The 14,265-nt window shown below is 52.5% G+C and overlaps 1 protein-coding gene across 2 annotated transcripts in view; it reads left to right on the top strand.

Moving 5' to 3' along the window:
- The first annotated feature begins 5,629 nt into the window (after positions 1-5,629).
- LOXHD1 (lipoxygenase homology PLAT domains 1) overlaps positions 5,630-14,265 on the top strand; it is a 134,170-nt gene continuing 125,534 nt past the window's right edge. For both annotated transcript variants that reach the window (XM_054583861.1, XM_054583860.1), the window contains exons 1-3: positions 5,630-5,759; positions 7,246-7,360; positions 13,564-13,644. In XM_054583861.1, the coding sequence (XP_054439836.1) occupies positions 5,630-5,759; positions 7,246-7,360; positions 13,564-13,644 (326 nt within the window). The remainder of the gene's footprint in view (positions 5,760-7,245; positions 7,361-13,563; positions 13,645-14,265) is intronic.

The following is a 14,265-nucleotide window of genomic DNA, read 5'->3' as shown; positions in this document are numbered from 1 at the left end:
TCTACTTAAAGATCCTTTCCCATTTCTTATACAACCAACCGGTTTAATGGTGATAAAATGCTTTAGTTTTGACTGTCAGAGAAACTCTCCTTCATTTCTGAGTGATAACTTTGCAGATTCCTTTCTTTCAGCCCTTTGCAGGTATCCTGCCTCTCCCTCCAGCCTGTGAAGCCGATAGCCTTAGAGCGTTTCCTTTGTGTACAACTCATTTTTCCCTCGCTTCCTTCAAGGTTATCTTTAATTTTTACCATTTTAACTACAGTATGTCTCGGTGTGGGTCTCTTTGGGTTCATCTTCTTTGGAATTCTGTTTCCTGGGCCTGCCTGTTTTGTTTCCCAAGTTAGGAATGTTTGCAACCATTATTTCTTTAAATAAAGGTCCTGTTCCTTTCCCTCTTTGGGGATCCCTGTAATGTAAATGTTTGAGCACTTATGTTATCCCAGAGGTCCCTTAAACTATCCTTTTTTTTTTTAAATTCTTTTGCTTTCTGCTATTCTGATAAGTTGGTTTCCTCTAGTCTGTCTTCTAGGTCCTTGATTAATTCTTCTCCATTAGCTAATCTACTGTTGATTCCTTCAAGTGTGTTTTTCATTTCAGTTATTGCATTCTGCAGGTCTGCTTGTTTCCTTCTTGTACTTTCTAACTCTTTGTCGAAGTTCTCCCTAAGTGCTTCCAGTCCACTCTCAAGTCTGGTGAGCATTCTTATGCCTGTTTCTTTGAATTCTTTATCAGGCAAATTACTTATTTTCATTTCCTTAGGTTTTCTTTTTCTGGGGATTTTTCTTGTTCCTTCACTTGAGAGATATTCTTCCATCTTTTCATTTTGATTTGCTTTCTATGTTGTTAAATGAATGTCTTTTCCAGCCTTGGAAGGTGGCCTATGCAGAAGTGGGCTCTGTGTGGACTGTGTCTGCCAGCGGGTCTGGCAGGCTGGTAGGAGCCAAGCGATGCCCGAGGTGTCCCAGGCGCTGGCCCACTGAGCTGAAGCAGCCCCAGGTGGGGAGGCCAGGTAGCTGCGGTAATGCCCTGTTGATACTACCTGCTTCCTTTGTTCTTGGAGAAGTGGGCTCACATGATGTGTCTGGGAACACACAGCAGTGACCTTGCAGGTAGGCCAGAGCACCTGGATAGAGCCCCCACCCACCCATGGAGGTGGAGGGGGATGTAAACAATGGTGCTCACCAGCCTCTCTGACCTCGAAGATTTCCCACAGTCCCCGGAGAACTCCCTCAGCTCCCCAACCTTCTGTATACAGTCTCCCTCTGTCTGTCTGTTGTATGGAAAGTGGTCCTGCAACAGAACACACATCTGGCTGCCTGCCACTTCAAAACCCAATACTCTAGAGACAGGTGCTGGTGTAAAGGAAAGTGGTTTATTCAGATGCTGGCTGCGGGGCAGATGGGGGACTCATGTCTCAAAGTCCAGCCTGACCTCTCTGGTCAAGCCAGCAATTCTTATAGGGAACTGGGGGAATTTGGAAAGAGGGAAATTCCTCAGGGGAGTGTGGACCTGCCGTCGCTCTTGGGAACAAGGGAAGGGGGCACTGAAAGGGCAGTCGCACAAATTCTTCCAAGCTTGCTCCCAACATTCTGGTGTTCTCTCTTTTCATTAGCATTCTTCCCTTCCTGGGATGCCTGCGGTTTACGGCTGGAGCCAGTGGCCAGGAGAACGGAAGCACAGGGTTGACGTAACTTTGATTAGCAGCTGGGAGATTTACAACTTACATCTTAGCGCAGGCAGAGGTTTTTATGAGGAGGGAGGAGAGGGAAAGCAGAACAAGGAAATCAGTCTGTGGGCGGGCAGGCGGTGTCCTTGCTGGTCCCGATGTGGATCTCCACGGTCAGTGTCCTTGAGTCAGCAGGACTCCGAGGTCAGGCTGTGTCTTAGGTTTACACAGGAACTGAACCTGTGGATTCTAGGCAAGTATACTTAGAAAAGAAACTTGTAACATGTAAACTCTAGCTTTGAGAGGAAAATCAAGACAGAGTAACAATCTGGGTTTAATACTTACTAAGATTAATATGGGTAGCTTTATGTAAGCATAGCGTATGCCTTCCCCATTACAGCCCCATGAAGAACAGACCACCGTGGACACCCCGCCTGGGTAGGTCTGGGAAGCCGCTTGGGGCCTGGGGCACTGGCCTGCCCAGCAGGCAGCAGCAGCCGCAGCAGAGAGGGAGGTGGCTGTGGGGACGGCCTGTTGTTCCTGCTTGCTCTCTTTGCTGGGAGGCAAAAAGCTCAGGGTACAGTCACAGGGAGAGCCCCGGGATGATGCTGCAGGTAGGCCGAGGCACTGGAATGCAGCTCCCACCAGCCCCTTCACAGCGGAGGGGAACGGAAATGTGGGCTCCCAGCCTGCTCACACCCTGGAGGGTTCCCGCAGCTCCTGGGCGCCCAGCCTTCTCTCTCTGGTCTCCTTCTCCTGTTTGTTGTCAGAGCTGTTTGTTCAGCACTCGGTTGTCTGGAAGGACTATTTGCTACCTATATACACGTATATCCAATTTTGTTCCTAAGAGGCGCCTTGTTCAGTGTCTTCCTATGCTGCTGTCATCTTGGACCTTCCCAGGGATCAGCATTTAAAAACTCTTCCTGTGACTCCAGTGTGCAGCTCTGGGATGGAGGCTTGCTATTCCTCCCCCCTTAGCCCAGATGAGCTGATCAAGGTAGCAAGTTCACCTGCCAGGGTAGAGGCTACTATGGTTCCCCAGTTTAGTCCCTATAACATCCCCGCCCCCTCACTGGGGGAGAAGAGATTGTTGAACACGTAGATTCCAAATTTCACTCTCAGTAGGTCTAGAACGGAGCAGGTGGCTGGCAACTACAGAATTTGGTATTTTGATGAGTTCTGCAGAGTCTAATCCTGGTGGTCTTGGAATCCCATTTTAGGAAACATTGACCTTGACAGAGAGCATGTATGTGGGGAGGAGACCCAGAAAAGAGAAGGGAAGGTGGTGGCCAGGGGTCCTAGGCTCGGGGGCGTGGGGCTAAGGGTGCAGCGGGTGGCCTCAGCTCCTGGCGGAGAGGTGGTAGGACAAGGAGGTGACAAGAGAGGAATGTGAAAAGTCTTGTGGCTGTTACAGACCAGCTGCCTTCTCCTTTCTGATTTCTGTCCCCCGCTGGGGGCCCCAGGCCCAGCCAGCAGAGGCTCTCCTTCCCTCTACTCTGTCCCCAGTGGTTTGGGGACAGAGCCCTTCTTTCTGGTGTGGGTTCTACAGCAGAGCCTGGAGCTGGCAGCCTCTGGCTGGGTGACCTGCCAAGGTTGCTGCACTGTCCACCTGCACCTGCCATTCAGCACCTTAGAAATTCCCAGCTACCAGCGGAGGGCCGTCAGGGCCACACGCAAAGGGCCGCTGGCGTGCCCCCTGCGGCAGGCTGACAAGAGATGCCGTCCAGCCTTCACAGCCCTGCCGCGCCACAGCCACTGTCACCCCAGGCGGCGTGCACCGTGCCATCCTTCTTCCTGGGCTGGGTTGAACCCTTCATAATCCCAAGAATCTCCTCTCAGCCACACAGGTTGGTCTAGTCCTCACTCTACAGAATAATCGTTCATATTTGTGAAGGCAGGGCACGAGGACCCTCGGAATGTCCTCTCCCCCAGGCCAGTGTGCTCAGAATGGTATTGGTTCTGGAACACTCACTTCCCCAAAATATCATTGCAAGTATGGTTTCTTTTTAGCCCGTACTGTTTTTCCTTGTGAAAATAGTGAGCTTTGTTCTAATGGCTGCTACACGTTATAGATCTGTCTGCACTTTTTAATGTGTACATTCGTTTGCTCATTCATTCATTCATTCATTCATTCATTCATTCACTGAACACATGCACATGGAGGCTCTCTGTGTGCCAGGTGCGTTACGGGTGCTGGGAGCCTTACAGCGAACCTGGGGCCATGATCCTTGTCCCCAGGGAGCTCACGGCTGGCAGAAGCATGGAGAGGGCACCGAGGAAACTGGCCCTTACAAGATGGTCCTCCCAGGAAACAGGAGGATACAGATATTTCAGTCTATTCCCTTGTGGCTTCTCATGTGCTGTTGTGGGCTGGGTCCCATGGAGAATGGAGGGCACAGGGGTCTGTCCTTGCATATGGGATCTGAAGGAGGACTTCTGGAACAATCTGAGATGACAACAACCATCACCCCCCATCACATCCATACGAAATAAGAAACACCCAATAGAAGTCACAAGTATTTATTAAGCCCCTACTGTGTTCCAGAGGCTCCCACTTCCTGAATACTTTTTTCAAGTGCTCAGGGTGCTCTGATGGGTCAATAGCAGCCCCTTTATGGACGGGAGACAGGGCTTGGCCTGAGGAAGGTAGGCCAACAGGCCGTAGTTGGGCCCAGGTCTCTCCAGGGACCTCGCACAGCCAGGACCAAGGGATGGGAGTTGCCAGTGGATTGACAATTTCTAGTATTTCAAGATTTACCTAGAAATCTTATAACTTGGGCTGTAAGGAGTATTAATAAAATCCTAATTAAGTGCCTTAATAAAATCTTAATAAAGTAAAATAAGCAAGGAGGAGGAGCCTAGAGACCCTGAGGGGAACTTTCCTTGCTGATCGAGGGTGGAGGGGGCCCTGGGCTCTGGTTGTCTCGCTCTGACTGGGGCTGCGGGAGGAGAGGGTCGATGGAGTGGGGCTGGCGTCCGCAGCGGGCTCTGCGGGGTTCTACTCTCCTGGGAGAGTGCGGAGGGCAGTGCCACAGATGGCGAACTTGTGCTAAAACAGATGTTGGTTTACCTTGCCTGCCCGCCTGGGCCCTGTGGAGTCACCTGGGAGCAACGGGCTTCCCCAGCGTCCTTGGCTCCCGTCTGGCGATGCTGTAACTCCAACTCAGTATATGCTTTGTGGGTGGTCCTAGTGCTGGTCAGAGCAGCATCCCTGAAGGGCAGCAGGTGTCCCCTGGTCGAGCGGCCACTTCCAGGGACAGCAGTCTTGAGACAGATGCAGAGAGAAGGAACAAGAAGGAGCTGGTAAGAACCTCACCTGCTCTGTAAGATGATCAGAGGTCATGAATTATGGAGAGAAACAGATGCCTGTGAGTCTTGGCAGCTTGGCTGGTTTGGGGTCCTGCCTTCCTCAGGACGGTCCCTGGCCTGGGGATGCTGTTCACAAGCCTCCAAGTCTGTGAGGTTAGGGGACTCTCCATGGGAGGAAGCCACCACCTGCCCTTGGTGCGGGGGGTGGGGTGCGGGGTGCTGGAGGGGTGCCAGGCGTCCTCTTAGGGGAGTCCAGGTAGGAAACTAATGCCAAGGGCTTGATGTCACCTGATTCTCCATGAAGGGGGGTGAGGGGGCCGGTGGGAGGGGCTGGGAGGAAGGAGGACAGCCTGCCCTCAGTCCCCATAAATAAGTGATGAGGCCCAAGGAGAAAGCCCAGGGCCGGGGCAGGAGGAGGTGGCCAGCAGCAGGGTGGTAGAGAGAGGGGCCAGGGAGAGGGCACTGAGGTTTGGCTCAGAAGCCAAAGAAGCAAGGGCGACAGGAGCCCCACTGTGGGCACGGGAATCCAAGTGTGGGCTCTGGCCCAGCCAGACGTGGGTGCCGGAGCCTGGGGAGAGAGGGCTGCGGGTTCCAGGAGGTACAAGGAGGCGGTCACAGTGAGCCAGCGAGTGCCAGGGAAGGGGAGCCGGCAAAATGATGCCCCAGAAGAAAAAGCGGAGAAAGAAAGACATTGACTTCATCGGCCTGTACGAGGAGGAGCTGCTGAACTATGACTCGGAGGACGACGAGGAGGAGCTGGAGCATGAGTACTACAAGGCCAAGGGTGAGGTCTGGCCCGTGGGGGCGGGCGGGCAGCGCGGTGCCTTAGAGCTTGGCCTGGCCTTTGAGGGAGGGATTGGAGGTTCCAGACCAACCCCTTTCTCACGGATTATCCTACTGCGCCTGTGCTACAAGGCTTGGGGTAGAGGCGAGGGGCACGATGCTGGACTCCCATGTGCGAGAGGCTAGGCGACCTGGCCCCCGTCACAGCCTTAGTGGCGCAGAATACTCTAGAATTGCAGGGCCCCTGCTCTCCAGGTCCTGCGCATACCAAGAGCCACGTTCCATCCTGTTCTTCATGGTGTGGCCTGCTTCAGGCAGAGCCTGATCTGACCAGTCTGTGAAGAGACATTGCGAGGAGGAGGCCGGACCCCTCATCACATGCCCGGAGGGGATCGGGGCCTTCTGCCCACCATGGCCGGTGGAGATGGGAGCCTCAGGCTTTGCAAAGACAGACTGTGGCCTGTGTGGAGAAGGCAGTTGCTCTGGTCTCCAAGGCCCAGTCCTTTTAGTCTCCTGGGGTACATGGGAGTTGGTTTGAAATGCTCTGCCTTCTACCCAGGTGAACCAGAGATGGTGCATCGGTCTATCCCCTGACTGAGACAGAGCCCATGAGGGGAAGAGAATGACATACCAGAATCTGAGCTCCAAAGAGACCTCAGAGGCCATCCTGCATGAGCTTCCAGCCCCGGGGCTCTCTCCTCTCCCACATCCCAGACAGGGGTTGCCCAGCATATGTTGGCATACACTTTCCTAAGGCAGCCTCCTTGGAAAGGCTGTCAATGGAGATGATGCCAAGTGGGCAGATGTCCTGCTTCCCTCCTCCCCATCAGGTACCTTAACGGGGACCTTCATTAGAACCTGGGGCATTCAAAGAAAAGGCTTCCACAGCAAACAGAACATGCTTCAAGGGGACAAAGAGAGGGGAAATCAGTGCCTCTGCCAAAGAGAGACCCCCTTGGCAAAACTCCAGGCCACCCAGCCCTGGGATGGAGTAGCCTGAGATTAATGACAATGCTCAGGGTGCCATGGGAGGTGAGCACTGGCAAGACAATTGCATTGTGCAGAGGACAAAAGGGAGGTGAGAGCTAAGCGTAGGCTCTGAAGGTCATGTCTAGAAGGGCATCCATGTGCTGTGCTGGAAAGACCACAGACTGGGCATCTGGAGGCCTTGGGCTGGGCTCTGGTAGTGACACTGTGTGATGTGTGACCTGGGCTTGTCCCACTGCCTTACCTGTAAAATGAGTGTGCAGCAGTAAGTGGGAGGTTTTGGTCTCTCCACGGGACTTGGTATGGGTCTGGCCCTGGCTCAGAGGACTGCAGGTTGTAGCAGGAGTTTATAGAGTCCTTCGTGTCTGAACATCCCCTGCAGGGCTGGCAGGGTCTGCGACTTCTCTAAGTCCATGTAGGATTCAAGGTTTGTTCTGTTTGTTTGTTTTTGTTCGTTTGTTTTCTGAGCCTGCCACTTGTCTTTTCCTTTGCCCCTCCAGTGTATGAGGTGATTGTAGCCACAGGGGATGTTCGCGGCGCAGGGACAGATGCCAACGTCTTCATCACCTTGTTCGGAGAGAATGGGCTCTCTCCCAAGCTCCATCTCACCAGCAAGTGAGTACCAGCTCAGCCTGGGGTCCAGGTCGGGGCTGTTGTGGCTCTGGAACCCAGGGAAGAAGCCATGTGTGTCCACACGCCTATTAAGTAGTTGGGCATCTCCTAACGACAGACCACGTGTCAGCCACGTTTTTCCCAGTGATTTCTGACCAATCTTCCCTAGTTCCTCTTCCGATTTGTTTGCATACAGAAATGCCTACTTTGGATCTTAGAATTCCCAAGAGTTCATATTAGCCATCCCTTGATGTGAGAGAAGGAGCACTTGAAGAAGCCTGGGTCTAGGTCCAGCTTTGCCACTTAGTTGCCATGCAACTTTGGCCAAATCTCTTTCATCCAAGGCCTTGGCTTCCTCATATATCACCTGGAAGTGATAACCCCACTTTTACAAAGCTCATAGGACTTTTGGGAAGAGGAGACAAAGTCATGCATGCGAGGGAGCCGTGAGCTTAAATGCTCTGCCCTTACTTCTCACCCAAGGACCACCATGACATAACACCAGCCTGCTACTCAAGCCAGCATATGCATTACCCACGTGTGTGTTTGTGTGGATGTGCATGTGTATGCCTGTGCCCTCCATTTCATTGTAACCCACCGAGAGCAGAGGCTGCTTTCTCTCTCCTCAATTCTTTCCCCCCATGACACACATGCATGCAGATATACGCAGTAGAACTTAGCAGAATCAACGAATTCCAGAGATGTCTGGAGTCCTTACGGGTGGCCTAAGCAGCTGGTGTTCAATCTGTGCCCAATGGCATGGGGACTGATCATCTGGTTCTTGGCCCACCCATCCTTCCTTCCTCCAGAACAGCTCAGCCTTGGGCTATTTAACCTGTGGACTTTCTGAGTCACATTCTATTGGTGTCAAGAGCTTCATAGCCAAGAGAAATTTGACAACTAGTCAATCTAATTCAACCACTCATGGGGAAACTGAGGCTTAGAGAGGAGCAGAGAGCTACTCTAAATTGCGGAGTTCTTTGGTGGGAAAGCTGGTCCTCAAACCCCAGGCTCTTGATGTAGACATTTTTCTTGATCACGTGGCCTTGTGGTCCTGGCAGGTGAGTGGGAGGCTCCAGGTCGTGATCTCTGGGGTTTATGGCTTGGCACCTCCAGGGGTGGCAAGGGAAGCTGTGGGCAGGGGCGGGGGGTGGCACAGGCCAGGACATCCTCGCACTCTGTGCTCCGCAGACTGACTGGGCCCTGTGCCACATGCTTACCCTGAATGTGTGCTATGGTGTCAAGGCTGCAGCGTTGAGGTCGGCGTAACATCCTATTTTGTCCATTTCTGCAGAACAGGGTACCTGCCTTCTTGCGCTGCTCACACTGCAGAGTGACTCGCTTGTGGAACGTTTGCCTCCAGTGATGTGGGCACGGTAAAGAGAATACATGAAATGTCCATCCTCTTTGCCATGTGACCTCCCAGAGTGCACTCCTCTAGGCAGAAGCTACTAGACCTTGGGGAGCTGCCCAAGCCTGTCTTTTTTAAACAGAGGAACCGTTTTCTTTTCTTGTGGTGGTTCCTCACTGTCTGTCCTTCTTTCCTGCATCCAGTATCCTCAGACTCTTCTCTCTCACCTTTTTCATTTGCTAAAACATCCTTTCAGGAAGGGCCTCAGGGTCACCTTTTATAACCCGTGGTGGGGCTTTGTCACAGGAGCCTGAGTTCCAGCCTTTCTTCTCAGTGGGGAGGGGATGCTGTGTCATGATAAAGGGGTCTAAAGCCCGAATGAGCCAGCAGGGCCAGGAGGTCTCAGGCCCTGCGGGAGCCACATTTAGGCAGCCAGTCTCTCTGGGCCAGCCCCAAGTATAAGAATCAGTGTCTCCCCTCTATTCACCCAATTACCCCGTAGGTCTGCTGACAGGGGTCTCTCTCTCATATCTATGTCATGCTCTAGGCAGGGAAGCAAGAGCACAGGTCTGGCTGGGACTCCAGCGTGGCTGGTCCTGAGGGCTTTGCAGGAGCCCATGGGGAGGGGTGGTTTCAGGGATGCTGGCGTGGTTTGCAGAACCAGCTGAAGCCCTGGAGATGTGAGAGGTGAGGCATAGAGTGATGCCGGGTGGAGCTGGGGAATGAGGACCAGTCTGCTCTGTGCCTGCAGCACCTGTCCCCATTCTTTGCAATAGTCAGGGCTCAGTGAATGATGCAGGATCAGTGTGGTTGGAGTGGGACAGTATAGGGGAGGACCTATGGTAATCTAGGCCTCACGTGGTGGAAAGGACTGAGATAAGAGAGGAACAGAAAGAGGGTGCTTTAGACAGGGAGCAGCTTACACAAGCATGGAGGAGGCTTCAGGGCCACCACGGGCCCACGGCGGCGGGGAGTGGACTTGCAGGAGGGGCAGAGCGGAGGAAGGTCAGAAAGGCAGGGGAAGGCCAGGCTGTAGAAGGACTTGCATGAAAGCTGATCAGTGGAGGCTCAGCTTACTGTGTGTCCAAGAAAGATGAATCTGACCGTGGTGAGCAGACAAATGCGGAAGGAGGAGAACAGAACCTGGCTGCTACAAGACGTGAGAAAGTGTCTGCAAAGGGAATTGCATTGCCATAATCCTCACCAAGGCCCTTTCCGTTCGAGATGGAGACCTTGGTCTGGGAGGAGAGCGTTGCTTTCCCAGGAATTCCGGGTGACCCGTGTAACCCGGACGCAGCTGGCTGTGGAGGCCACCGTGCTCTGTGAGATGCAGATGCAGGTAGCTCAGCCCAGCGTCACCCCTACCAGTCCCTGGAGACTGCTCAGAATGCCCACTGGTCCCCAAATCTATGGTCTCACTATCGGCTGCTGTGCCCTCCTCACCATACGGTATCTTTCCAAAACAAAGCGTGTGTCAGCTGAAACCCATCATATGTGCGCGCGCGCGCACACACACACACACACACACACTACAAGACATTTTAGATCAAATTTCACTGAGAGCTGGGGACATCGGAGAGGGCTCACATCAACTAAAATGGAGTATTAGGTAGGCCCCTCAGTCTTAACATTAAGCTACCACCTTTCCTGGAACCACCCTGACTCCTCTCCGCAGCCTCTGGCCGAGTCTCTCACTCTGTTTCTCTCCAGTGTCTCTCTCAGCGTTCTCCTCTCTCTCCCCCTCAATCCCTGCTCTCTTTGGTGCCTTTACTCCCAGGCCCCAGGATTTTTCACCTTCTGCTCCCATCATGGCTTATCAGGACTTTTTTTTTACCAACCCAAAATAATTCCTGTCACACAGAGGACTTTGGTGCCTATTGGAGGCAAGGGGTATAAATGTTCGTTTCGATTCCCTGATAAGCTGACCTGTACTCCAATGCCTACACCAGTTAAGTGCTAACAACCATGGCTTGGGGGTCCCTTCCCCATCACCCAGGACCACCCCCAGCATGGGGTCACATGTTCAGAATATGGCAAAAGGATGGCATCTCATGTATCTTCTAGAACGCGGTTCTCCTGTGGAGAATTCACCGCCTGAGAGTGTCAGAGGATGCCTGGCATTTTAGCCTGCTGGCTCTGCCGGTTGGTGGCTGAAATGCCCTGTAAAGGCTTTCTTGGGTGGGGACCCTGGGCTGGAGACTGTGTTCGTCTGCATTGGCCTTCCTTCTCAGATCAACCAGGAGCCACGGAGAAGCCGCCCTCTCCCAGCAGGAGATGTGAAAAAGTCTACATTTCAAAGGTTTCCTTTGACCAGGGACCCTCTGTCCTTTGTTGTTTCCTCCTGACCCCCAGTCATTCTTCCGAAACCCTCAGGCGCTTGCATTCTGATTTACCAGAAGTGGGGATGGCGGAATCTGGCCCCCAGTGGGGTGAGGCTGGGCCTTGTTTGGGATTATCTGGCCCCTTTCCTAGAGACGGGAGCCTTGCCCTTGTCCTTTCCTCTCCCTCCTCGAAAGACAGACTTCTTCTGTTTGCCCAGATGATGTTGGTGGCCATTCTGTAAACACTGGGGACAATTGCTTTGTCCCCCGTGGCCCCTGAAGCCTGCAGCGTTGTTCCGAGGCAGTGCGGCGCGCTCCCCCGGCTCACCCCGGCTCTTCCTCTCCTGGCCTCCCTTCTTCCAGCGTGCCCTGTAAAATGTGTTTTCTGAGCGACTCTAAAGCACCACGGCCAACCGTTTCATGGACACGTTAGGCTGTGAGGGTGCCCACGCCCTTTGTTCGGTTCCCAGGGCCTTTCTGAAGGGGCCCCCCGCTGAGAGCAGTGGTCAGGGGCACACAGGAAGCTGGCTGCTTTCCATCCAAATCCATGCCTCATCGTTTCCCTTCCACAACAGCCTTCCCCTAATCGTCGGCATTGTCTGTCTCCCAAATCCCACGCACCCTGAGAGGACAAAGCCAGCAATCCTCAGGCTCATTGCAAAGACGTGGCCACAGGCAGCTGCGGCCCGGGTGGAGGGGGCTGCTGAGACAGTGGGGCTGTGCTTTCTTCATAATTACAGAAACAAGATGGCTCCCTACAGAAAACCGAAAGGGATATACAGACCAGAGTAAATAACCCACACTTCATAATAGTCTTAAGGCATAGACGTGATGTTTTTGTAGAAATCTCCCAGTCTATATTGGTTGTTCTGTTTAAACATTCTCTTTTTAACCTGCCTTTTCTTTTAAGCCCCATAACTTATGATAAAGCATAAATTTGTTTCTTTTCATGAAAAGATTTTTTTTTAAACAGGATTTTAATGGCTACATAATATTCCATCATATAGCTTCCCGAGGTGACTGTTTCTTAGGGTATTTATTCGCAGCAAAGATTCTTGTCTATTTATTTTAAAAGTCCATTTTCTTGTCTCATATATTGAAACAGAAAATACCTCTTATTCATTTCTTTGTTTCCTAGTCACATAACTCTGATGCACTGGATGGATGTTCATGTGTTTTCCAAGTCATTTAACAACTGCTTTGACTCTGAAACAAAGCAGGGTGTGTTATTATTTACCCTTGGAGGTGACACTCCCTGAATGACAGGTACATTCAGTGAGCCTGGGAGGGGGCCCTGGCCCTCCAGCAAAACTGACTGCACCTTTGGGGCCTCTTTTCCCTGACAAAGTCGCCTCAGGGTACATTTCACCCGATTTCACTGGCTCTGCACAGCTTTAGGCGGGCCATCGGCCCAGGTCTCATGATGTGCCCACCACTGTAAGGAATTTCTCCCCAGGGCAGACTATTTGCCAAAGTGGGTCTATTTTCAGAGTCACAGCTTCTGAGTCTGTAGAACGTTAACAGCCTTCAGTTACTGAGAGTTTGAGCTTTATTCCCATAGGGAGAAGACCCTTGACCTCACTCTTTATTTGGAAACACATGGATAGCCAATAACCAGACATATATCTCTGTGCTGTTATTTTCCCACGGGCTGTGCTGGTGCCGAGAGCCCTGGCTGGGAGCACCGAGGGGGGCCTGCAGCTCTCGGCCCTGTGGAGGTCTCACTGTGGGGGGCAGGAAGAGCTATGAGAGGCTGGGCCGGGACGGCGGGGATCCTGGCCCACACGGAAGATGGAGCCAATGTCCACGTAAGAGTCAGATTTTCACTCCTGGAGGACTCCCATGTGTAAGCTGGTTGAATCTAAGATGCTCCCGAGGCTGGACTTACCCGGGCACCTCACTGTGGACTGTCTCAGGTGTACTTGCTTCTGTTTGCACCGTTTGCAGGATGCCAGAAATGTGCTTCCTCACTGCCCCACTCCCATGGTTGCTGATTTGGGTTGAGTATCTCCTTTCTTGTTGGAATGGCAGGACTATGGACCTCCACCCAAGGTCTGCATCTACTTGGGGCTGCCATTGCAACTTGCCCCAGCAAGAGCAAGGCCAAGAGAGACAGGAGGCCTGCAGACCTGAGACCACCTCGGCATTCATCACACTCCCTTCCTCCTCCACTGTCCCCACCCAGGGTAACCAAGCATCGGTTTGTGACTTTGGAGAACCAGGTTCTGGTCCCAACTCTGCAATCAACAGTTTACTTGTGTGTAACATGGGCCTAATACTGTCCACTATGCTTGCCTTCATGGTGCACAGTAAGGATTATGAGAACCTGGGTGTGAAAGCAAAGGATGAATACCGACCACCCTTGCCCTTGCCTCTCAAAAACCACATCAGAGAGGCACCTCTGAATGGGATCAGTTGCCTGTAGCACTTCCCAGGAGTGAGACAGTGGAGGAAGAAGGGAGATGCCAGCCCTTGGCTTTCCTCCCGGCCTGTGAGCCAAGCACTGATTTATGCTGTATACATGTTCATTGCAGGAGCAAATCTGCCTTTGAGAAAGCCAACGTGGATGTGTTCCGGGTGAGGACCAACAACGTGGGCCTCATCTACAAAATCAGGTGAGAACCTGGCCCCTGGCCCGGTCGGGAGGAGATGGAGGCAGGTAGATTAGGAACTGACTTCATTATTGATACTTTGTGGGTGTTGATTACTTTCCTGGTGTCATTTGAGCGGTGACCAAAGGCCCAAATTTATCCCTCCCACCCTGAGTCACAGTTTTCTAAACTTCGCCATTAGAGATTCAATTTTCTGAGTTCAGACAGTTTAAGACAGTTTTCCACATACTGGGAAATATGCTCCAAGAGACCCTTGCACAGTGGTTAGGAGCAGACCGAGCCTAGATGGCCTTGGTTCAGCTCTTTGCCCATCATTCACTAGCCCTGGGGTTTTGGACAGGTCTCCTCTCCAAGCCTCAGTTTCCTCATCTGTAAAAATGATGAGGACTCAGTGAGCTGCACTTAGGACAGTAACTGGTGCACAGTGAGCGCTGAGCGAGTGTCAGAATTGCCCGGAAGTTAGGCTGTTAGCCAGAAGGTTGAGGTGTTGCAGGAAGCCTTTTGACAGAGAGTGCACCCCATCTTGTCTTGTGAGTGCAAAGGGAGGGAAACTCTCAGCCTGGTTGCAGAGAAAGAACCTTCAATTACCCCTTCTTACCCTCCCCCCAGCCCGTACCTACCCCC

The sequence above is a fragment of the Pteronotus mesoamericanus genome, unplaced genomic scaffold (assembly GCF_021234165.1).
Source record: "Pteronotus mesoamericanus isolate MK-2021 breed Mesoamerican mustached bat unplaced genomic scaffold, CSHL_Meso_final contig_74, whole genome shotgun sequence".
Classification (NCBI taxonomy): Eukaryota; Metazoa; Chordata; class Mammalia; order Chiroptera; family Mormoopidae; genus Pteronotus; species Pteronotus mesoamericanus.
This window is presented reverse-complemented; position numbering and strand designations above follow the sequence as displayed.